This window comes from Chrysemys picta, chromosome 4 (assembly GCF_011386835.1).
Source record: "Chrysemys picta bellii isolate R12L10 chromosome 4, ASM1138683v2, whole genome shotgun sequence".
Taxonomy (NCBI): domain Eukaryota; kingdom Metazoa; phylum Chordata; order Testudines; family Emydidae; genus Chrysemys; species Chrysemys picta.
The window spans coordinates 11514171-11538477 of record NC_088794.1 but is presented as its reverse complement, the minus strand read 5'-3'; the positions used below and the strand labels follow the sequence as shown (position 1 = coordinate 11538477).

The following is a 24307-nucleotide window of genomic DNA, read 5'->3' as shown; positions in this document are numbered from 1 at the left end:
CCCCGGCTCACATGCTGCTCAGCAAGGGAGATATAGTCACAGACGTTGCCATGACCACTGGCACTCACTGTGTAATGTACTGGCTCTGTGTACAAAGCAGCAAATGTGTGATGGTGTCCTCTAGTACAGAGGTGGGCAAACTACAGCCCACGGGACCGTCCTGCCCCATCCCCTCCCCTGCTGTCCCCCTCCCCCACAGCCTCAGCTCTCTTGCTCTTCCGCCAGCACCATGCTCTGGGCGGCGCGGTGCGGCTGTGAGCTCCTGGGGCAGCGCAGCTGCAGAGCCAGGTCTGACCCAGTCTCTGAGCTGTGCGTGGCAATGGCATGGCCCAGCTCAAGCCGGTGGGCATCAGGAATGAGAGGAGGGATTGGATGGGGGGGGGCAGTCAGGGGCAGGGGTTCTGGGGGCAGTCAGGGGACAGGGAGAAGGGGTGGTTGGATGGGGTAGGGGCCCCAGGGGGGCAGATAGGAGGTGGGGACCGGGCCACAACCCCCTCCCCTAACCGGCCCTCCATACAATTTATGAAACCCGATGCGGCCCTCAGGCCAAAAAGTTTGCCCGCCCCTGAGCTAGTAGCTGAAACCACAAGGTAGATAAAGGCCCTACTACATCTGCCAGCCAAAGGAGATCTGCTTTAGCTTACACAGCAGAGGCCTGTGGCTTTAGAGATTGAAAGGCCAGGGATTTACATAAGCCTCAAAACCTCCACCCCATTGGAACGACTGGGTCCCTCTCTGCTACTCTCCACTACTGCCCTGGGGTTCTTTGCGGTTGCACAAATCCAGACTACGTCTCCCTAAACCTGCTCCCAGCCCATACAAGCACTGCATTACTTGCTCTCTCAGCTGTGTGCAACAGTGCTTTGGGACCAAGCTTCCAGACAGCTCCGCTCTGCTGTAGGCACTAAACGGAGGGGCCAGACTGAGTTCTCTTGGGGATCTGGCCCTCTGTGTCAGAACAGGGGCTGCAGGGCGCAGCACACTTACAAACCTGATTGGGTGCATCCAGCTTCCTCTCCCCTCTACTTGGCTGAGCTGTCCTGTCGGAGGGGAGGATGGTGATTTAATTAGTACCTTGATTATGCATTGGATAGGACATCAGGGCTTTCTCACGCTGGCCCCCAGGAACTAGCCAACTTCTTACATATCTAGTCACAAAAGGGAAATCTTCCGTCCCCTCTGAAACATGATCTTCTTTCTGCGTGTGTGATCACAAGCCGGTGTGTGTGGGGTGCTCCAGGAGAGAGCAGGTTTAAGGGGAGGGGAGAATTATCTTTCTGTTTATATTTTCATATGCACAGGGGCTCAAAGGAGTGGTAGGTGCTCAACACCTCTGAAATTCAGAGCCCTTTGTCAAAGAGCCACTTGGCCATCTGAAGAGCACCAATGGAAGCAGGAACTGGCCTGCATGCCGGGATAAATGCTGAAAGTCAGAAGAGGTTTAAAAGTAGAACTAAGGGTCTCCTAATCAGAACTCCCTAGAGATCTATTTTTGAAAAACAAACAGAAACCAGGAAAGTCAATAAGCTGAGACGACTATACAGTCACCAAAATGTTCTCATTAGCCAGTAATCGCAGCTAGCTGAGTGGGAAGGATTACAACAGGGCTTGCGGATTTCAGCTATTACTGATTTGCTGTGTAATGGGACTTTGCAAGCTAGAGGGGTTCCAGGGGTCTCCGTCTCCTTCTCAGATGCTGTAGTGGGTCAATGCCAAGAGAGTTGTTTGACATTTGCTGAGCTCCACTTGAGCCTACTCCTTTTTGTTGCTCCATTGGGCAGTTCTCCAGAAAATGGGAGTCTTCATGGAGCGGCTAGAACTCAGGTAGGCAGCGATCTTCTCCAGGGCCTACAGGGAAAGCAAAAGAAGATCCATCAACGTAAAGAGACATCATCAGCTCCTCACATGCCCCCTACCCATCATCACCGCCAGAAATTCAGCATGGGCCACAGCCAAACAGCTGCTTGGGAATCGCTCCCCATTGCAAACCAGAAAGGCACGCAGCCACCTCTTATCAGACATTCCTATGGCCCAGTTCTTCTGGAGGACCTAGAGTCCAATCCAAAGTTTGCTGAAATCAGTGGGAGCCTTGACACAGACTTCAAAAGGCTTTGGATCAGGCCCCAAGGATGTGATTTTTCAAAGCTGCTGACCACTCACCGCACCGCTCGATTTCACTCGGCACTTCGGAAAGCCAGGCCCTTACGTTGCCGAGCTGCTCTAGGTTTAGGAGCAGATAAAGCACTTTCTAAAAGCAGGACGTCCTGTAACTTCTCAAAGCTCCATTTCTCTAAAACAGTTTGTCCGGTTCCAAACTCAGTCTGCTCTTCAAAATCTCCTCTGCCCAAGAACCAAGCTTGAGAAATTCAGGACTGTAATGATGTGCACTTGCAATATATTATTCAGCTACTAGGTGACTATTAGAATTCTTTGAAGGGGTCAACAAACATGTGGACAAGGGGGATCCAGTGGACATAGTGTACTTAGATTTCCGGAAAGCCTTTGACAAGGTCCCTCACCAAAGACTCTTATGTAAATTAAGCTGTCATGGGATAAAAGGGAAGGTCCTTTCATGGATTGAGAACTGGTGAAAAGACAGGGAACAAAGGGTAGGAATTAATGGTAAATTCTCAGAATGGAGAGTGGTAACTAGTGGTGTTCCCCAAGGGTCAGTCCTCGGACCAATCCTATTCAACTTATTCATAAATGATCTGGAGAAAGGGATAAACAGTGAGGTGGCAAAGTTTGCAGATGATACTAAACTGCTCAAGATAGTTAAGTCCAAAGCAGACTGTGAAGAACTTCAAAAAGATCTCACAAAACTAAGTGATTGGGCAACAAAATGGCAAATGAAATTTACTGTGGATAAATGTAAAGTAATGCACATTGGAAAAAATAACCCCAACTATACCTACAATATGATGGGGGTTAATTTAGCTACAAGAAGTCAGGAAAAAGATCTTGGAGTCATCGTGGATAGTTCTCTGAAAATGTCCACGCAGTGTGCAGAGGCAGTCAAAAAAGCAAACAGGATGTTAGGAATCATTAAAAAGGGGATAGAGAATAAGACTGAGAATATATTATTGCCCTTATATAAATCGATGGTACGCCCTCATCTCGAATACTGCGTACAGATGTGATCTCCTCATCTCAAAAAAGATATACTGGCACTAGAAAAGGTTCAGAAAAGGGCAACTAAAATGATTAAGAGTTTGGAACAGGTCCCATATGAGGAGAGATTAAAGAGGCTAGGACTCTTCAGCTTGGAAAAGAGGAGACTAAGGGGGGATATGATAGAGGTCTATAAAATCATGAGTGATGTGGAGAAAGTGGAGAGGGAAAAGTTATTTACTTATTCCCATAATACAAGAACTAGGGGTCATCAAATGAAATTAATAGGCAGCAGGTTTAAAACAAATAAAAGGAAGTTCTTCTTCACGCAGCGCACAGTCAACTTGTGGAACTCCTTGCCTGAGGAGGTTGTGAAAGCTAGGACTATAACAGAGTTTAAAAGAGAACCGGATCAATTCATGGTGGTGAAGTCCATTAATGGCTATTAGCCAGGACGGGTAAGGAATGGTGTCCTAGCCTGTCTGTCTGTCAGAGGGTGGAGATGGATGGCAGGAGAGAGATCACTTGATCATTGCCTGTTAGGTTCACTCCCTCTGGGGCACCTGGCATTGGCCACTGTCGGTAGACAGGATACTGGGTTAGATGGACCTTTGGTCTGACCCGGTACGGCCTTTCTTATGTTCTTATGTTCTTATGACTATGTGCTGTTCACCAGTTTCCTGTCTGGAGCTCTTCACAAGGGAGACAGTGCTGGAACTTGAGCTGTGTGGAAACTTGTTTGTGTGTCTTTAGTGTTGATTGTCTTCTATAATGAACACCTCCTGTTTAAGGTGAACGCCGATTCCATATATTGTGAAAAGGACCAAGAGGTGGGTTATTGTTTTGACAAGATAAAGGGTGCAGAAGGCTTAGAATGGAAACCATCTATCAACCTTAATTGGGAAAAGTAACTTGACCCAGGGTCACATACTGCAGACCCTGCAGAACTGGAGATCCAGAGAGCAGCATGTCACAGGGGAGTCAGGGCCAAGCTCACCTCAAATCGGTCAAGAAAATCCTTCAGATTCTTTAGTTGATCCAGGCACTTGGGTGCGAACATGCGGTGCTGATCCAGGATGTCGTACGCGAGGAAGTCAACATAGGTGAGCTTGGAAATTAGAATGAAAATAAGCAGAGCGTCAGATCAGAACCATCCCGATCTGCACTTCCCATCTCTGGCCTCTCTTTAACATGGAGCAGCTATGTCCTCAGTCCCTGTCTAGCGACATACCTTCTCCCCAGCAAACCACTTCCGGACCCCCAGGAACTGGGAGAACAGCTTCAGCTTCCCGGGCAGCTGCTCCAAGTACTCCAGCTTCAGTTTCTCCTGCAGAAGGGAAAATAGAAGCAAGGGAGCTGTGGGTCAAATCCTCGCAATCCCCACCACCCCGGAGCAACTCAGAGTTCCGGCTTTCTAAGGTGGCCCAAGGCAGTGACGGGGGTAATTCAGTCCCAACTTTTGGGGCATAAACTGATCATCTGAAGGGATCTCCCATCCCAGACACTCTCCTCCCTCCCATGCCAACATCAGGGAACTAGTCTGGTGCATGATAGAAATTATTCACCTTCCTTTGAAGGAAGAGGCTGTGGCTAGAGAGGAGCCGTAATAGACTTCACAGACTGGTCTGCTCTGACACATAATCCCTGAGCAATTCCACCTCTCTCTGTCTGTGAGGCAGCGTGGGATGGGGGAACAGGCAGTGCTGAATCTAGGGAGGGCTCAAATTCTATCTTACCTCTGCTACTGGTTTACTGTGGGACCTCAGGCAAGTCACATCACTTCTCTCTCCCCCACCTCTGTAAAATGGGGATAACTACTCTTCTGCCCAGGTAATTAATGGAGGCTTGTAAAGCTCTGGATTATATCTACACCTGTTAACCTCATGTGACCCTCCTGAGTCATCTCTTGCACTCCAGCTATGACCCACACCCCCAGGGGAGCAGGGATGCACTCACGAAGTCAGGGCTGTAGCAGATCCTTGCAAAGGCCAGGCGGAAATCCATCACCTGGTTCTCCAGCATGTCCACTCTCTGTATCTCCTCCTCACTCTCGCCAGCTGGGAGTCAGAAAACACACAGGGGCAGAGAGGCTCAGCAACCATGGTTTAAATCTCAACTAGCCTCTAAGGGCTTGTCTTCACTGGGGGGAATTGACCAGCCCAGTTATTCTGGAATGACCTAGGTCTTCTAGAATAATGGCCCAGCACTTTTACTCTGGACTGGGGACCTATTCCAGAGGAGCTGTTCCAGTCAAGTTCCCCGTGCAGACAAGCCTTCGACTTGCAGCAATACTCACCCATCTTGTGTTTGCGCGCTACGTAGCGGAGGATAGCATTGCTCTGCGTGAGCTTGGTCTGGCCGTCAATGAGATAGGGGAGCTGGGAGGGCAAAGAGAGGATGTCAGGGGATAAGTTCTCCCCACCCATTTATCCTACTCTTGGAGGGCACCGCAGCCACCAAGCTACTTGTGCCTCCTAGTCGGCGGGAGGTCAAAGAGCAGAGCTCAGTGTCTCATGAGCAGGCCCTGCACTTTTTGACTCTGCTTGGGGGAGCAGGTGGACAGCAGGGCCCCAGATTCACTGTTCAGTGCCTAGCATTTAACCTTATAGCCATGCACAACCACGATCACACTCAGGCTAGGCACAGCCACGTGCTCGCTGCTGCAAAGACAGCAAGGCCTGAGTCTCCTGCACCAGCCAAGGGGGCACTGGAGAGCTGGGAGCCCTTCCCCAGCCAACGGCCTGGCTCCACCTCAGAGCCAGCCGTGAAAGCTGCTAGTCTCCAACCACTTCCCTCTCTGACCCTGTCCTCCCCAGCGACACATGGGGAACGGCAAAGGAGGCTGCTACGTACGTTCGGGAAATCCAGCCCCAGCTTCTCTTTCTCATTAGTCCATTGGCTTGTATCATAATCAGGACCTGGAGATAAAGAACAGGATGGTAAGTCCTATGGCATGAACACCTGCCCCCCCCCCACTGCATTTCCCTCACCACCAACCCTCCAATCCCACCCCACTGCATCTCCTAATCAACATCACCTCCCCACCACTGCATCTCCTACCCCACTCCCTACACCCACTCACTGCATCCCAGCCATCACTGCTACCCCACAAACACCCACCGCACTGCATCTCTCCCCTGCCACCCTCACCGCATCCACCCACTGCATCTCCCTCCCCACACCCCCACACTGCATCTCCCACCCCACTCCCCACACCCACTCACTGTATCCCAACCCCTCCACTGCATCTCCAACCACCACTGCTACCCAACAAACACCCACCCCACTGCATCTCTCCCCTGCCACCCTCACCACATCCACCCATTGCATCTCCTGCCCCACTCCCACTCACTGCATCCCAACCCCTCCACTGCATCTCTAACCAGCAATGCCACCCCACAAACACCCACTCCACTGCATCTCTCCCCTGCCACCCACACACTCACTGTGTCCCTTTCCCTCCCATCCTCTTCACCCCCCACCCTACATCAACAGTGACTGGTGGTAGAATTGGAGATTGAGTCCCCTGCTCTCTCCCTCTCCCCACACCCCAGGAGCTGAGGGGAGAGGGCCCTGGCCCATGACTCACCTCTAACCAACACTGCTCCAAGTCCAGGGCTGGAAGAAGACTTAGGTCCCCAGGCTGGCCCCTTTGCACCACTCTAGCAGCAGGAAAGGGCCAGAACCCAGACAGAGCTTCCCACCACCCTCGGACAGCCCTATCCCTGGGGCAGCAGGTTTGTATAATTTTTGGTGGAGTCTAGAATGGGTCCAAGTGCCCGCCACCACCTGCCTAAGGCTCTGGCAGGGAGTTTGGGTGCAGGCGCAGGGCTGGGGCAGGGCTGCGGGAGAGGGTGAGGGGTCCGGTGCTTACCTCAGGCAGCTCCCGAAAGTGACCCGCACACCCCTCTGGCAGCGGCTCCTAGGAGGGGAGGCCAGGGGTCTCCGCGCATCGCTTTCCGGCCAATGGAAGCTGCGGAGTCGGTGCTAGGGGCGGGGGCAGCATGTGGAGACCACCACCCCGGGGCCGTGGGGCCATGCCAGCTGCTTCCAGGAATGGCAAGGACCGAGGCCAGGCAGGAAGGTGCCTTAGCCCCTCTACGCTGCCAGTGGTGGTGGCAGCTGCAGCTGGGGCCCCCCAGGCTCTATTAAATCACCTGGGGGCAGCAGGCAGGGCCGGAGGAGAGACCCATCCCCGAACACTGGTGGAGCATGGACACCACGGATCCTGAATATTCCTGGAGCACGGGCACCATAGACCCATACAACTCGGCACCCGTGCCCTATACCACACTTCTGCTCAGCTCCTGGCATGGGGCCTGTTCTGACATAGCAGAGCAGCCACTCAAGGCTTTGGTAGCTTACAGCACCCCCACAATTTTCACCACTGGCCTCTGATGTTAGATGCCAAACCTGGCCACGGGCGCCTGATTTTCAGAAGCACCGAGCACCGCCTGCTCCCATCGAAATCCCTTGGAGCTGCAGCTGCTCGGTGCCCCTGAGGAAAGCCAAGCTGCTCATTTACGTGGCTAACATCAAGCCCCCACATCTGATCCTTTCGGCCAACACTCCCACCCACGCTGGCCTCTCGTTCCCGGAGGGTGCCATTTACCGACCTTGCAGAAACATCATGAAACGGCTCAGTGCCAAGGCTAGACACCATGAGCACAATATGGTGTTTATTACTGGAGTGCCTGAGGCCGGCTGAGAACAGGGTGCTGGGTGCCAGACAAACACAGAATCAAAGACCGTTCCTGCCGGGAAGCCCGTCTCTAATGAGATGGTCCAGTAGTTAAGAGCATGAACCTGGGGATCTGGGAGACTGAAGTTCAAATCTCTGCTCTGCCATACACTTCCTGGGTTCCCTTGGGGAAATCACGAAGCCGCTCAGAGCCTGAGTTCCCCAGCTGTAAAACCGGGATCCGAGACTAACTGCACTTTCCTACCACAACTGGGGGATTGTGAGGCTAAATACAGTAAAAACTGTGAGGTGCTCAGATGCTACCACCTATCCTAGGGGCCTATATGGCTATGCTCTGTGTCTGGATTTAACCGCTTCCCTGCTGGCTCAGGTCCCCTTTACAATCAGGCAGGGCGCACGCAAACCGCAATGATATGAAATCCTCACACTTCCGTTTGACACAGGGTGATAAGCAAAGCGTCAGTGGCCATGTGCAATCTGGCTTCGTTTATCAGTGCTCAAAGGTCTGTTTACCTGCAGGTGCCATGCTGGCTAGGAAATAAACGTGCGGCAAATCCATCCCCACTAGTGCAGCCTGAACTGGGATATAAGCCCGGGGTCCTCCAACCCCGGGGACACAGGGTCTGTTTGCAGTGCAATCTAGGGGTGTAATTGCAGCACATGTAGACACACCCGAGCCAGCTTTGATCTGGATAGTGCAGGTACCGATAGCCGTGAAGCTGTGTCAGCACGGGCCAGCTGCCCAAGTACATACCCAGGGTCCCAGGTGAACTTGTAGAGCCGGCACTGCTATTGGCATGCAAGCTAGCTAGAGGCACATGCTGCAGTTACACCTCCAACTGCAATGTAGACAGACCCTGAGAGGATTTACTGGGAGGGCAGGGAGAGTATAAACCCAGCAGAATCAGGGGGGAGGGGCAGGGCACAAGTTCCTGAGAATACTCATAGGCCCCCAGGGGCCACTGACTCTGATACAAACCTAAGGTCTTATCCTCAGCTCCTGTAAATCCAGGCAGATCCATTTACACCAGCTGAGAATCTCCCTCTCCCCAGCCATGAAAGGCAGGAATTGTAATTCTTACGGTCTTTAATCAAGACAAATGATGCTATTGCTTGTGACAAGCACCTCCTGGTATAGGTTCCAGCCAGGGTCCCGAGTCCCAGCCAGAGGATCGGCTCTGGGATTGTCCGCAGTGTAAGGACATTCTGCCGGAACTGGAGTTCCTTGTCCAGTGTACCGCTAGTTCTTTCCCATAAAGAGAGTACAGTCTAGTGGTTAGAGCACAGGCTTGGCGTGAGGACACCTGGGTTCCACTCCCAGCTCTGTCACTCACTCATCGGGGCTTGGTCATCACTGCAAGAAAGGGTGTTTTTACACTGCGATAGCTGTCTCGATGTAAAATTCTGGTGGGGCCAAGGCACTGCGGTTCTTACCTTGATGTGGCTCAGTGGTTCTCAACCGCAGGCCGCTTGCAGCCCAATCAGCACAGAGCTGCGGCCCATGTGCCATCCTCAGGGCCATACAGGTAGCACTGGGATGTGGTACACAATGGTAAACAGGATGAGAACCACTGATGTAGCCGATTGATAGGGTAGACCTCAACCAGCTGCATCCAGGTAAAAACTCCAGTCTCTTGTCTCCACCATGAGTTTACAGAGAGAGAAATAACTACAAACACCTTTTTGCAGTGAGAACAAAGCCGGGGTGACCTTAACGCAAAGTCACTCACCCTTTCTGAGTCTCAGTCGAAAGGGGAATTTTACTTTCGTGGTGCCCTGGGAAGTTGTGAGGTAGAATTTTATCGTGATTCTAAAGGGATAGAAATGTGCAATGTCATTGTAAAGCTGCACTTTCTGCTCGGGGAGAACGTGTTGCTTTGACACAGCTGGGGTTTCTTATCGCTCACTGTGACAAAGAGCAGCCCCGTGACCTTCAGAATCATATAACCAAATCTCGGGGTGCATGACTCAGCAAAAAACCCCAACAAGGTGGGAAATTCGTCCAAGGCAAGAGAGTCACAGAGTCTCTCTGCAGCCATGGAAGAGTTAAGCCAAGCCCCTGGGAGAGCAGAGATAGGAAGTGGCTGTTACAAAGCTGCCTTCTGGAAACAGGCTGGCCAGGGTTGAGCAATGCTCCCAGCTCCCATGGACTCCAACTGGCGTTGGGCCCCTCAAAGTCTGTCCCTTCCAGCAGCAGAAAGGCCAGCTCCGGACAGAGGGCACTGTCTTAATATAGGGCAGATCCCTGCTCTCGCTGAACGCAATGGGAGTTCTGCTCTCAACTGCCACAGGAGCAGGACCGGGCCCTGTAAGCAACAGCAAATAGAAGCCGATACAGGCCCGGTAGAACCAGACTTTGGAGGAGGAGTGACCTAAGGCAGGAGGGAGAAGAGGGTCTGAACCTCCTCCCCATTAATGCAGAGGGGCTGTACAGCCGGCCCTCCGGAACTGACCTCGCTAGCTGACTAATCCACACACCCCATCCCCAGACAGAGAGGAAAAGGCAGTTTCTAACACAGCTGCTGAAACCTGAGCACCTCCAGGGAGCTCATTGCTAACAGCGAGTCTAAGGTTACAGCCTGCTCAGAACTAGTTTCTACCACAGCCCTGCAGAGTTGTCCTGGTTAATTTCAGGGAGGCAGCAAAAGCTGCTGTTCTCCTGCCTGGTGTGATCTGCAAACTGCAACTTGATAGATTTTTGCAGTGGAAAAAATCTGGCCCGAGTCAATGATTTCCTTGCAATTTCCAGCTGCGATCTGGGCTTGATCCAGCATCAGCCTCTCTATTGCCTTCAACAAGCTTAGACCCTAATTGAAGGACCTGCTCTAAGGTGACTCAGGAGCCCAGATGCCATGTGAACAAGGGCACCATTCAGTGCTGTTAAAGGACCTGGACACTTACTGCTATTTAACACTGTTGAGCATAGATCTTAAAACATCCCTTAGCCCTAACGATAACAGCGCACCCCTCTCTCACAATATGAGATTGGTACAGACCCAACCACTTCTGTATCCCTCCCCAACACCAGTTCTGATCTCCACACGCGTTCCCTGCCAAGACTGCAAAAGACAATGCACCTTGCAAGTGCCCGTCTCACGCTCCACAGGGCAAGGCAGCCCGGGGCGCAATCTCCACCCATGACACCTTACCTTCCCCACTGGGGCTGTATTGCTTGTCCTCATAGGGAGTGTCCGTGTATTCCAACAGCAGTCGGATGGCGTGAGCAAGCTGAAAAGAGGAGCACGAGAGCATTTATATTCCAGGATCCCTCCAGTTCCATTGGGCGAGCCCAGAGCTTGCCCATCTCTGAGAAAGCAAGATAAATTGACCTTCCTCCCAATTCTGCTCACAGCTGCTGGAGCCCAGGACTATACACAGATCATGCGTGACGGCTTCTACCTTAGCCAACGCACCACACAGGGGATTGAACCAGGGAACCTCCATCGCTCAGACTGGAAGGCGAGAAGGGACCATCATGTTCGTCTAGTCTGACTTCCTGCACATCGCAGGCCACAGAACCTCCCCCACCCACTCCTCTAATAGACCCCTAGCCTCTGGCTGAGTAACTGAACTCCTCAAATCATGATTTAAAGACTTCAAATTACCAAGAATCCACCATTGACAGTAGTTTAAACTTGCAAGTGACCCGCGCTGCAGAGGAAGGTAAAAAAAACAAAAACAAAAAAAACGCAGGGTCTCTGCTAATCTGACCTGGGGGGAAATTCCTTCCTGACCCCAAATATGGTGATCTGTTGAACCCTGAGTATGTGGGCAAGACTCACCAGTCAGACACCTGGGAAAGAATCCTCTGGGGTAACTCAGAGCCCTCCCCATCGAGTGTTCCGTCTCCAGCCATTGGGGATTTTTGCTACTAGCAGTCACAGACGGGCCACATGTCATTGTAGCCCGATGCATCCTAGGACTGCATTAGCCTTTTTCACAGCCACATCAGGTCAGGGGCTCCTAGGCATCCTGTGATCAAGCAATTTACTCAGGTCTTTTGGCTTTTCTGTTGCTTCCAACAGATACATCCCCATCTTATCGCAAATATTCTTGTTGTTAGTGCCTACATTCATGACTCTGCACTTTGCACTATTAAATTTCATCCCATTTCTATTCCTCCAGTTTTCCAGGTCCTCCAGATCTTCCTGTGCGATATTCCGGTCCTCCTCCATATTGGCAATACCTCCCGCTTTTTGTGCCAAGGTCATGAATGAAAACGTTAAATAAGATTGGACCGAAGACCGATCCCTCAGTGGAATGGCCCTAGTAACCTCCCTCCAGCCTGGCAGTTCACCTTTCAGTATGACCTGTTCTAATCTCCCCTTTAACCAGTTCTTTATCCACCTTTCAGTTCTCATATTAATCCCCATCTTTCTCCAATTTAATGAATAATTTCCCATGTGGGACTGTAAAAGCACAAGCTAAAGTTCTAACAGACTCAAATCCACCATAGAGCGCACACCATATGTGTGAGGGGAGACCGACAACACACCTGCCCCACGGCATTACACATGCTCGTGGGAGTTTCAGTAGCCTGAGTTAGGAACCCTGCATTGCACTGTGGACCCAAAGAGGGCTTTTCTTGCTGAGACCACGCGGCAACTAATGCAACTAATGCAAAATTGCAATGGGGCTCCTGACCTCCAAGCCACCAGCCACTGGGGGGACTACACCCACCAATGACATGCCTCCCCTCCCCCCAGACATCTGCTGTTGGGAAACAAAACTTTTAAAGAGTTACAAATAAAGTGCCCAGTCGGGGCCTGGCAGTGAGACGGGTCCATCATAGTTTCACTGCAGAAAGGGGCAGGGGCCAGGAGTGTGTAGGGCTTTCTGCAGGGACGCATCATGGGCATTGGCTGCTGGGCAGGGACGACCTACCCCCCAGCCCCACCCTTGGGGAAGGGATAAGGGTGGGGGACGGACACTTTCACGTGATGGGGCCCTGCTCTCCTAGGGCTCACAGCTGAATTGTCAACTGGCCTGCTTGCGAGAGCCCATCCCCCTACCCCAGGCAAATCTTGGCTACCATGACATGTGACCCCAAGCAAACCTGATAGAGCCAACCCATACATTCCCCTACAGAGACCTCCCCCATAGCTGGGGGGCTGCCTACCCCACTCCTGCACCCTCACCCCTCCCCCATAGCTAGGGCTGCCTGCCCCACTCCTGCACCCTTCCCCCATAGCTGGGGGGCCGCCTGCCCCTCTCCTGCAGCCCCGCCCCTCCCCTCCCCCATAGCTGGGAGGCTGCCTGCCCCACTCCTGCACCCTCCCCCATAGCTAGGGTTGCCTGCCCCACTCCTGCACCCTTCCCCCATAGCTGCGGGGCTGCCTGCCCCTCTCCTGCAGCCCCGCCATAGCTGGGGGGCCGCCTGCCCCACTCCTTTACCCCTCCCCCATAGGTGGGGGGCCACCTGCCCCACTCCGCGCTAGCCCAGCGCTGCCCGCACTCACCCCGCGGACGTCCCAGTACCCTAGAGTGACCCCCATGCTGCCCCTGCGCTCCGGTCTCGCCGCGGTTCGATGCGCTCGAGTGGGGCTGCGGGGGGCGGAGATCCGAGCTTCCGCCCTGGAATCCGGTTACTTGCCTGTCAGGCCAAACTCGCTTCCCCAGTTCCTGGGCGATCGCGTGGGCGGATCCTGAACGCTGCGGACCCCACCTGTTAACCCTGCCCTGGCTGTCTGAACTCCTGCAGCCCCGCAGACCCCTCGCCTGTGCCCCCCTGCCCTGCCCCCCGGGGGGGACCGACCCCCCACTATCTCTGGGGGCCTTGGAGGTTAATTTAGCTCAATGCTGAGCTGGCTGCTCCCTGCAGTGTTATGCCCTGGTGCTAGCCAACCTGCGGAACTCCCTGCAGCAGGACGGCGCTCTCTCTCCATCATGTACTGAGCGGTCAGTGGGTCAGTGTCTGTTGTGGGGAGGGGTTGACTTGGCAGGACTCTGACCTGTTGTGACTGACCTTTCCTTTCCTGGTCACCTCGGCCCCTTCATTCACACCCTGCCCATCTAGCTTTGGGCAGTAGCTTTGTTCGGATCAGCTGGGTGCAGAAAATAGAGTCTCAGGAGGCAGCTCTGGTCACCAAACCTGCAAAGTCTCTTACAGGCCAAATCCGGGCTTTCTGGGCCAGAGCGTAGCAGGAATGCTTGGCATGCACAAGCCAAGTTGGCTCGGCAGGATCTGGCAGGCCACCCTGGATCGGGGCAGAGTTTTCCCCTCTCTGCCCTCCCCTATGTTTCCACCCAGGGTGGGAGCTGGCCAGAGATACCAACCCTTCACACCCATTGTACGCATTGTTGGAGGGTTTGTTTGTGGCTCTGGCATCCATAACCACTGCCCCCTTTCCTATCACAGACAGGGGGACAGTGGTGAGACTGGGACCAGAGAAGAGGGGGCACTGCAGGCACTAGGTCCTTACCTCCTGCTGAAAAGGGCCTTAGTGTAGCGGTCGAAGGAATATGGTGGTTTGGAGCCCCTGAGAGGACTTTTTGTTACCTGTTCATTTCTGTTGGGTCCGTATTGAAGGTGTGGGCGCACCAGGGATTTATATAGAGGCATTATGATATTTTCTGTTTTATTATCTATCCCTTTCCTAATGGTTCCCAACATTGTGTTCACTTTTTTCACTGCTGCTGCACATTGAGTGGATGTTTTCAGAGAACTATCCACAATGACTCCCAGATCTCTTTCTTGCGTGGTAACAGCTAATTTAGACCTTGTCATTTTATAGGTATCATTGGGATTATATCTTCCAATGTGCCTTACTTTGCATTTATCAACACAGTCCTTTAGCCAGGGATGCATGGAAGAACATGCAGGCTCTGGGCCAGGGCCAGAAGAGGCTTTTTTCTGCTTTAAATGAAATGGAGAAGGAACTTGTAGAAAATCCAGGGGGTTTTGACGTGGAGCCTGGACTCTCTGTGGGCGTGGATGGATGAAGGGGACCCCTGCTTACCCCTTCCTGAGGTTAGAACTTCAGCTGTTTGGCTTTGGCTTGTTTTCTGCAGTGGGAAATTTAAGGCCCTGCTATGTCAGCTAAGCCCCGACACTGGTGTGTGTCCTAGCCAGCCATCAGCGGAAGGTGTCACAAGAATCAGGTTTGCCCCAGTGAAATAATACAGGTTTCCCTAATACTCCCCTTCTAGGGTTTTGAAATCTCATTTCCCCCATCCCCACTTTCTACCTAAAACTCCAACCCCCCACCTTTTAAAAATTATTATTGAAAGGCATGAAATGTGAAACTGAGTGAAGGAAAGTGTTTTTACCCTGTGCATAATGAGCCTATGGAACTCATTGCCACAATGTGCAATTGAGGCCAAGACTGCAGAAGGACCCAAAACAGGATTGTCCATTTTTGTGGTTAGTGAGAACATCCTAGTGACCCCTTCTGCCCTGACCCAGGATTTCCAAGGCAAGGGGTGGAAGGGTGCTGAGAACACCAACAACTACAGGGGAACTTGGACTTTCGCCCAAAGGTTGCTTCTGTTGTATCTGGAATGGAAATCAAATCGTACAACCTCCAAAGCCAAGACTCTTTGACCTGGAGTCCAGGTTTCGTAGATGGCAGTAAGAAGCCCGGCTTCCTATTCTGAACTCTAGAGCTAAGATACCAACTCTGCTCAGGCTCTAAAGTGCTGCAGACTAAAGGTATTTAGTTCTCTCCAAGCTCTCTAGGACTCAATTCCTTGGCTCAGCTTCCTCCAGAGACAAATCCAAGCCCCCTGCTCTGTCAGAGTCAAACCTGACACAGACATTGCTGCCACACTAAGCCAGCTGTAGTGGGTGGTATTGTAATAGGCGGCTTGCTACAGCTGACCTGAAAACTAGCAAATGATTCTCCCAAGGGAGAATAATTGACCGGGTTTGGGGTAAATCAAGTTTCCCTAATACTGAACTTTAATGGAGGGTTCAGATCCCATGGGTGCAGGAAGTAGGGTGCCGGGTTCCTGCAGCACTCCTTGATTTGAAGTGGTTTCCATTATATATAGGGTTTACAGTTTGGTTCAATGCCTCTCAGCATCCACACTATACAAAATGTTCCAATACCACTGTCCGATCCTGTCCTACCCCAGAGCAGCCTTCTAAGACCTTCAGGGGTCACAGAAAGCCCTTTTATTCCCAGTGGTTTCTCCGGCTCCCATTTGCAGTGCTGCTGACAGGGTTAATAGGACTGTCAATGGACTGTCAGAGGATCCTATTTAGGGTTACCATACATCCGGTTTTTCCCGGACATGTCCGGCTTTTCAGCAATCAAACCCCCGTCCGGGAGGAACTGCCAAAAAGCCGAACATGTCCGGGAAAATGCCGGCCGGGCACTTCCTCTCCCGCGGCTGCTCTGCTCCTCCCCTGACTCTTCGGCTCTGTTTATGAGCCGAGCTGCCCAAGCGCTATGGGCTTCAGGCAGCCCCCTTGCCTCCGGACCCCAGCCGCCGGACGGGAACTTCCCCTCCCGGGCTCCGGCAGCGCAGGGTCCGGAGGCACGGGGGCTGCCCGAAGCCGGTAGCGCTGGGGCAGCTCGGCTCTTAAACAGAGCTGAAGAGTCAGGGGAGGAGCAGAGGCTCTGGCCGCGGCAGCTCTGCTCCTCCCCGACTCTTCAGCTCCGTTTAAGAGCCAAGCGCTACGGGCTTTGGGCAGCCCCCATGCCTCCGGACCCTGCGCCGCCGGAGCCCGGGAGGGGAAGTGCCCGGCCAGGGCGCAGGGTCCGGAGGCATGGGGGCTGCCTGAAGCCCAAGCGCTACTGGCTTCACGGTTTGCCGGGCAGCCTCCAGACCCTGCGCCCCCGGCTGGGCGCTTCCCCTCCCGGGCTCCAGCGGCGCTGGGGAAGCGCCGGGCAGGGGCGCAGGGTCTGGGGGCTGCCCGGCAAACCGTGAAGCCGGTAGCGCTCGGGCAGCCCTTTTCATGTGGCTGGGAGTGGGATGGAAGAGGGGGTGGAGTTAGGGCAGGGTTGGGGTGGGGAAGGGGCGGAGTTGGGGGCGGGGCTGGGGGTGGGGAAAAGGGCAGGGCCAGGGCCCCGTGGAGGGTCCTCTTTTTTTATTTGTTAAATATGGTAACCCTAATACTGGGGGTTGCAGAGGGCAGCCCAGGGCTAGGCCAAGGCAGCAGGTCCAAACCCAACCTTGCCTGTGATGAGTGGCCTATACTGCAGTCTGCCCCAGGGAATGGGGACTACTTGGAGACTGGCAGTGGCCTTACTCTGAGGTGAGGTAGGGATAGTGGGTGGGGGTTCCCCAGGGAGGGGAGACCCTAGTACTGAGGGGTGTACTGCCAGGGGGCAGCACCCCATATACAAGGGCACCAGGGTCTGGGAGGGACGTGGGGGCCAGAGGACAGGCAGATCACCAGCCTGCAGGGGGCGCTCCAGGATGCTGGAAGAGCTAATTCCTGAGATGACCAGCAGGAGTCACTGCAGGGGTGAGTCCACTCCTCTACAGGGGATTTGATAGCAGCTTTCAATGGCCTGAAGGGGGGGTTCCAAAGAGGATGGAGCTCGGCTGTTCTCAGTGGTGGCAGATGACAGAACAAGGAGTAATGGTCTCCAGTTGCGGTGGGGGAGGTCTAGGTTGGATATTAGGACAAACTTTTTCACTAGAAGGGTGGTGGAACACTGGAACGGGTTACCTAGGGAGGTGGTGGAATCTCTTCCCTTAGAGGTTTTTAAGGCCCGGTTTGACAAAGCCTTGGCTGGGATGATTTAGTTGGGGATTGGCCCTGCTTTGAGCAGGGGGTTGGACTAGATGACCTCCTGAAGTCCCTTCCAACCCTGATATTCCATGATTCTATGATCTACATGGCAGCTAATGCTATCATAGCCACACTGCTATTTCTAGCATGCTAGCTCATGCAGACCTAACATGTGTCTGTCTCCTCATGCTGGGAATTGCCCGCTCGCTGCTCCGCAGACTTACCTTGAGAGACAGGTTTCAGAGTAGCAGCCGTGTTAGTCTGTATCCGCAAAAAGAAGAACAGGAGGACTTGTGGCACCTTAGAGACTAACAAATTTATTTGTAGTCCACGAAAGCTTATGCTCTAATAAATTTGTTAGTCTCTAAGGTGCCACAAGTCCTCCTGTTCTTCTTCTTGAGAGACAGAGGCCAAGCCTTTCAGAAAGGACAAGTCAATGGAACTCGTGCTCACAATGCAAGTCACTTTGACGCTGCTGAAAATTCTGCGCTTGGTGCCAGAATGGGACCTAGGCTGCTTTGGAAACCTGCCCATGGAAAAGCATTGGCTTAATTTGCAGATGGGGGGCCTGAATCTCCACTACGTTACACCCGTTTTACGTCAGCGTCATGCTGTCGTGATCGCTGGAGTTATCCCCGGGTAGTACTGCACTGGAGAAAGTGTCAAGAGGTACAAAGGCTCTAATAAGGGTGGAATAACCCTTTCAGACATTGAGGGGCTCATCCCAATGTCGGAAACACTTGAGCTTGACCTGCCACTACCAATCACCCAGGAGTGGAGAGGAGTTGCTTTGGCTATTACGACCCCCATCCGCGCTGTGGGGAAAGAGAAGGGGATTGAGCTTACATCTGTCACAGCACAGTCTGGGACTTTTAAGGGAGTCTGGGCTCAGCTCCTCCGGGGCCTTGGTGAAGCCTGGACCAGGGCGAGGCTCACAGAACTAAGCTCAGCTGGAAGTGGAGCCTGCTAGGAAAGGGGTTTGCGGCTCTCAAACCAGGACAGACGCTGGGGGTCAGGGACGGTCCAGGAGGAGTGTCCTCCTCACACCCGCTAGGGGAAGGCCTGGAAGAGAGGACTGCAAGGAGCAGGCTGTTCTGGGAGACTCTCCGTGGATGGCCAGGGCTGGGTGAGCACTGGGAAGGGAGCTGCACTGATCTGTGGAGCTCTGGAGCAGGAGCAGAGTTTGCTTTGGGTAGCCAGAGCAAAGTGTGACTGTTGCCTTGTTTTGACTCGACAAAACAGATCCCAAGGGGTGGTGGGGGGTTGAATTACATCCACTATTGTGTGGTCTGTGGTCACCTCTGAGACACAAGGAGGGGCTGGGGGCACCCAGCCTTGGGGGAGCGTGGCGTGTGTCACGATATCCCAGACAGCTAGCAGCTCTGCACTGGGGAAGGGGCTTGTTCCCCTTTTTCATCTGAAATATCCTCTCCGCCCCCCCCCCCCCCCCACGATCTGCCCCTGAACCGGGCTGCTCTACCACCTGCTCTGCAGAAACACCAAGAGCTGCCTGGGACTTTCTGTTGCCAGTTCCCAGCATCTGTTTACCCTTGGCCAGGTGCTAATGTAACTTAACCACAGCCGGCCTTGTGCAGCCATTCATTTATTTTCATGCCCAAACATCCCCATGAAGGACACTGGAGGGGGGGGGGGGAATAGGGCAAGGGTCTTTTGACTCCCAGCTAGTGCACTTTGGCAGAAACTGGGGTTGCCCTGAAATCCTAGGACCATTTAACACACAGGTTCACAGGTTCTTAGGAAACACTGTGGATAATCCATGCTCCTCCAAGGGAGCACCACCACACTGCAGCAACACAGTCCTGGCTAGATCCTTCAGGCTCCCAGCACGGGGGTGATGAAGAGGAGGCTGCAGGTACTGAGTAGGAAGAGGTCACCTGGGATTCCCTATTGCTGCTGCAGTCTGGTGGGGAGGAGAAGTTCAGAGCTGCATGACCTGCGAGGCTGCTGTCAGCTTTGGGAGCTGCCCCTCGGAGGTTCTGCTGAGAAAGTCCTGGAGCGTCTGGGCCTCACTAATGATCAAGGGGCCGGGATTTGGCTGGGTAGCTGCCGGTGAGCACTCTGACATTTGTTGTGTCTCCCAGGTGGCGAGACGGAGGAGGAGATGCTGCGAGTGGACATGCTGGAGAACCAGGCCATGGATTTCCGTATGAGCCTTTTAATGATCTGCTACAATCCTGACTTTGTGAGTTCATCCATGCTGTCCTGGGGGCTGCAACAAGACCTTGTTGATTTCAGGACAAATCCCACTCCAATACTATGCTATTGGCACACACAGCATTTTCCATACTAGATTGGGTCCGTTTAGCTGGTATTCTGCTTCTGGCCCAATACTTAATCCTTCTGGGACAGGTGAATAATGGTCTGAGTCACTTGCATAATGCTGTACTGGGGGAATTCCTTCCTGGCCCTCACAGGTGACCTGCCCTGAAACATGATATTGCTCCCCCTTAGATCCCTATTATGACAATGGCAAACTCCAGGTGCCCTTCCCACTACAAGAATTTACTGTACATTGGGTGGGCACAGGGTTGCCTTGGTCTAATCCACAGCTGTCTCTGAAAACTTTCCCTCTTCCTCTCTGCAGGAGAAACTGAAGCCTGGCTACTTGGAGCAGTTGCCTGGGAAGCTGAAGCTGTTCTCTCAGTTCCTGGGGAAGAGGAAGTGGTTTGCTGGGGAGAAGGTACATGGTGGGGGTGTGATTGGGGGAGGGGCATGGGAACAGACTCGACTGCCCTGTGTCACTTCTCTCTCTCTCTCTCTCTCTCTCCTCTCTCCAGATCACTTTTGTTGACTTTGTCATGTACGACATCCTGGACCAGAACCGCATGTTTGAGCCCAAGTGCCTGGATCAGTTCCAAAACCTGAAGGATTTTCTTGCCCGCTTTGAGGTGAGGTTTGCCCTGACTCCTGTAATGCACTGCTCTGGTTATTCAGGGACAGCCCAGCTGCAAACATTAACTCCTTTGCAGAGAACTGGGCAACAGGCAAAGAATTTCATTTGCTAACAGATACAGCAGCTGCCAGAGCTATTGCTAACAAGTACTTGTTAGTGCTTCTGGTGGTAATGGCGATGTCAGACTGCCTCCCTCTGGCACCAGTAGGGCAGACAACTCTGGAGGGAATAAAGTCCTCTTTGCTCTGTAACCACACAGGTTTTTCCCCTCCCAGTGCCCTGTAGATTTGCTTCAGCCCTGACTGAGGCCTTCCTCTGAGAGAGAGTCGTCTCTCTCCTTGGCCATGTATCTGATGGGCTCTCTGCTGGCCTCTGAGGGACTGGCTCCCTCCTTCTCTAATGGAGAGGTAGCCACATCTTGGTGCCCCGCTTGCTTGGTGATCTTGGCAGACACTCTTCAGGTGGCACTGGGAAGCTGGGATGGGACACTCCTATCCTGTGAGCCCTCCTAAGCAATGTCTCTTGGGATTCCCAAAGCACACTCGCTCCTGTTCTACTTTGTCCTTGCTCTGTATCTTGTTGGCCGTGAGCTGCTGCGGAAATGGCTGAAGTGGCAGGCACTGGTTCCAGGTGGAAATAGGTGCTGGGACAGAAAGGAAGCAAAAGCCGTACTTGCCATGAGTAGTTTTCTATATTATCCCAGCCTGACTCCTGCCATAGCTTCAGTGAAGCAAGAGAGGGTCCTTGTATGTGGATCGGGGCAATGGGCCAGTCTCCAGTCTGCCAAGGTACAAGGTAGTATCCGGGAGCTGGTTCTGGATTCCTAACTTTGGCCTGGGCCAGGGGCAGAGCAGAGAGCAGCAATGGGGCTGCTCTAACCTGTGGCAGGAGGCAACAGTCCCTAAAGGATTATATTACAACTGAGGATGTGCTCCGGCCACTCCTGCCCTGGGGACTGGAGGGAGGAGGTACAGGAGCCAACTGTGCACTCAGGGGATCACCACTATTCAGTGCTGGGGGAAACTCTAGCTAGTTGAGGGTGTGGCCACTCCTTGAGCAGCACAAAGGAAGTAGGGCAGAAAACATCCCACCATGCCAGCAGGTATAACTGGTTCCTCAGGGACTTGCTAGACATCACACTGATCAGACTCCTGACTGGGGGATGTGGGGGACCCCCTTTGGTGTGGCCCAGAAGAGGCATCATGTTCATGTTTCAGGGGGTTGAGGCTGTGTTGTGAGGTGGTTTGGGAAGCAGACTGTCTCCCCTCTGCTCAGGGATCTTCTTCTGCTCTCTCCTTTCTCCCCCCCAGGCCCTGGAGAAGGTCACAGCCTACATGAGCTCTAGCCACTTCATGAAGACTCCCGTCAACAACAGGATGGCCAAATGGAGCAACCAGAAGAAGTAGATCTGTGTGGAAGGGAGGGGCTAGAGAGGAATAATCCAGAGCCCCACTTGCTGTTTGTGTACGGACTCCCTCAGATCGGATGTTGTGAGGGGGTGGACAGTTGAAGATGTTAAGTGGTGGCTTCAGTGAATTGCTCTGTGGAACAATCACTAACCGTGTGTAGTGACCCTACTCGGAAATGACCAGCCAATAAATGTTTAGTAATTGCACAATGGCTCCCTCGTGCTGAGTTGCCGTAGCCTCCCTGGAGGAAACCAGCCTCTCCAGTGCTGCCTCTTCCCCTGTCTGTTCAGTTAACCAAGCTGGGAATAGCCAAGTACCCAGCACCACATCACATCCCCTACAGGGCATCAAGACCAAATCCTGCTTTGGCTTTGATGCCTCTGCAGTTGTCAGTGGAGTGGCGCAGGTGGCACTTCCCCCCAACCCCTGGTCGTGTAGTCTCCTGCTGTTGATGTACCTCCCTTGGTGGCTGGGGTGAACCAGACTAACAGCATCAGCCTGAGACTCAGGTGGTGCTGGTCAGTGTTGCTTAGTGGATTTAGAGGGCTGCTGTTACTGTAGATCCTCTTCAAGGGAAGAGGCTCTGGCCTGTTTCCCATTCCATCCTCGGTGGTGCTTAAAAGCCCTGTCTCCTGGCAACCAATTACAGGTACTTTCCTTGGGTGCCCTGCCCTGATGACCCTGGCCTGTGGGGGAGTGATGCTCCAGGCTGGGTTGCCATGGCCCTGGCAACTCAAGGACCAGGCCACAGCCACTGCCCACAATGGGAACCTCCACCACCCCCCAGCAGACACTGCATGGACCCCATGGGCTTGGGTCAGACCCCAGCAAGCACAATACAGGGCTTTGTTACCCCAGACCTGTGCTCTCACTAGCCCCCAGCCCTACTCTGTTCTGGCCACCTGGGGCCCCTGCCCCCAATAACCTTCTGCCTCACTGTAGCCCGGACACCAGGGTCCCCTGGCCCTGCAATGACCCTCTGAGCCTCTCCATCCCAGACACCAGGGTTCCCTAACCCCCCAGTGACAACCTGACCCTCTATCCCGGACACCTGTGTCCCCAGTCGCTAGATCTGCTCCCTCCTCCATGGATTGTTTGAGATCTGGGCTGCGTCTTGCAGCTGGAAGGGCCAATTGGTGTCTCTCGCACCCACCCTCAGATGAGGGCGCCCCGGAGCAGGAGATACCAGCCGAACAGGGTGAGGAGTAGCCCAGGGAGCCGGAGCCACCGTGCCCCACAGAGAGCGAGAGCTTCAGGATGACAGTGCCTGGCCAGGGCAGCCACACCTGTCGCTATGCATTTGTGAACAATTGCCAGACATTTTGGAGCGCCCAGGTGAGTGGGTCAGGGGCACAGGTGGTGGGGAGGACTGGCAGATGAGTCAAAGTGGGGTGGGAAGCCCGTGGAGCTGGTGAATGGCCTGAGGGGGCATGAGGCGGTGGAGGGGTGGCATGGGGTGATGGGGGGGGGGCATGGAGGCAGTGGAGGAGGCATGGGGATGGTGAAGGGGGCATGAGGGTGATGGAGGCAGTGGAGGAGGTGTGGGGGCAGTGGAGGGGTTGAAGGGGTGACATGGGGGGCATGGGGCAGTGGATGGTGCATGGGGTGGTGGCGAGTGGATGTGACTCTGTGCCTGGGCCCTGACTGCCCCATGTCCCTCTCCCCACAGAAAGTGTGTGCCCGCTGCTACCGCGGCCGCCTGGCCTCCATCCACAACTATGCAACCAACCAACGCCTGAGCCGCATGGTGCGTGCCCGCATCAACCAGGTGTGGATCGGGGGCTACACCTCCCGCTGGGTAAGGAGAGTGTCTGGCCCTGCTGCCCCCGTTCCCCCACTGCCTGGGCCTGGCTCAGAACCCCTCCCCCTGACTCCCTCATCAGGGCCCTGCCAGCTCTGAGGCTGGCCTCCCCTCCAGTGCAGAGCAGACAGGGAGATCCAATCCCCACTGCGGCTCAGTGTGTCCCCAGCCAGGACCCCACTCAGGGCTGCCCCAGACCACCCCGTGCTTGCCCCCAGGAGGTGGGCCTGGTAGCTCAGGTGTGGGTCCAGCTGACCCCCAGATGGCTGGCAGTCTCCTTGGGGCCCACTGACCAGGTTGCCCATGAGGTGCCATGACAGAGTCTGGTGCCAGCAAGTCCCAGGTACTTCCCAGCAAACCCAGAGCCCCTCACTGTGGCTCCCGGCTGGCTCCAATTCAGGAGCAGCTCCTGCCCCAGCCCAACCGATGGCCCTGGCCCCTTGGGGGCTGGAGGGGAGGGGATTTCCTGGGGCACCCTGCAGATGGGACAGCACTGATCCTACCCCAGCCCCTTCCCCACAGTTCTTTCATGTGTACCCCCACTGGGTTGACCACAGTGCCTGGAACTACTCCAACTGGGCCAGAGGGAACCCCTGGTGGTTTTGGAAATCGTGTGTCACCATGTGCCCTGTAGGTGAGGAGCCCCCTGGGGTAGGATAGGGCGGAGATGGGGATCTAGTCACTG

The 24307-nt window shown here is 54.0% G+C and overlaps 2 protein-coding genes across 2 annotated transcripts; one reads left to right on the top strand and one right to left on the bottom strand.

Moving 5' to 3' along the window:
- Positions 1-1462: 1462 nt before the first annotated feature.
- LOC103305693 (glutathione S-transferase 2-like) lies at positions 1463-13435 on the bottom strand. Its single transcript, XM_065591350.1, has 8 exons — positions 13273-13435; positions 10963-11041; positions 5965-6029; positions 5408-5489; positions 5068-5168; positions 4343-4438; positions 4109-4219; positions 1463-1848 (listed from the first exon to the last, which is right to left on the bottom strand). The coding sequence occupies exons 1-8, from the start codon at positions 13306-13308 to the stop codon at positions 1753-1755; spliced, it is 666 nt and encodes a 221-aa protein (XP_065447422.1). The 5' UTR covers positions 13309-13435; the 3' UTR covers positions 1463-1752.
- A 3639-nt stretch (positions 13436-17074) lies between these two features.
- Positions 17075-21955, top strand: LOC135982885 (glutathione S-transferase Mu 3-like). The gene is made up of 5 exons (XM_065591353.1): positions 17075-17228; positions 19601-19701; positions 20104-20199; positions 20297-20407; positions 21723-21955. The coding sequence occupies exons 1-5, from the start codon at positions 17180-17182 to the stop codon at positions 21816-21818; spliced, it is 453 nt and encodes a 150-aa protein (XP_065447425.1). The 5' UTR covers positions 17075-17179; the 3' UTR covers positions 21819-21955.
- The last annotated feature ends 2352 nt before the right edge of the window (positions 21956-24307 follow it).

Coding starts and splice junctions, on each gene's coding strand:
- LOC103305693 (XM_065591350.1), bottom strand. CDS start 13,308: ATGGGGGTCACTCTAGGGTACTGGGACGTCCGCGGG. Junction 11,042..13,272: donor GGTACTGGGACGTCCGCGGG/GTGAGTGCGGGC, acceptor TCCTCTTTTCAG/CTTGCTCACGCCATCCGACT. Junction 4,220..4,342: donor AGTGGTTTGCTGGGGAGAAG/GTATGTCGCTAG, acceptor CTAATTTCCAAG/CTCACCTATGTTGACTTCCT.
- LOC135982885 (XM_065591353.1), top strand. CDS start 17,180: ATGCTGGAAGAGCTAATTCCTGAGATGACCAGCAGGAGTCACTGCAGG. Junction 19,702..20,103: donor TCTGCTACAATCCTGACTTT/GTGAGTTCATCC, acceptor TCCTCTCTGCAG/GAGAAACTGAAGCCTGGCTA. Junction 20,200..20,296: donor AGTGGTTTGCTGGGGAGAAG/GTACATGGTGGG, acceptor TCCTCTCTCCAG/ATCACTTTTGTTGACTTTGT.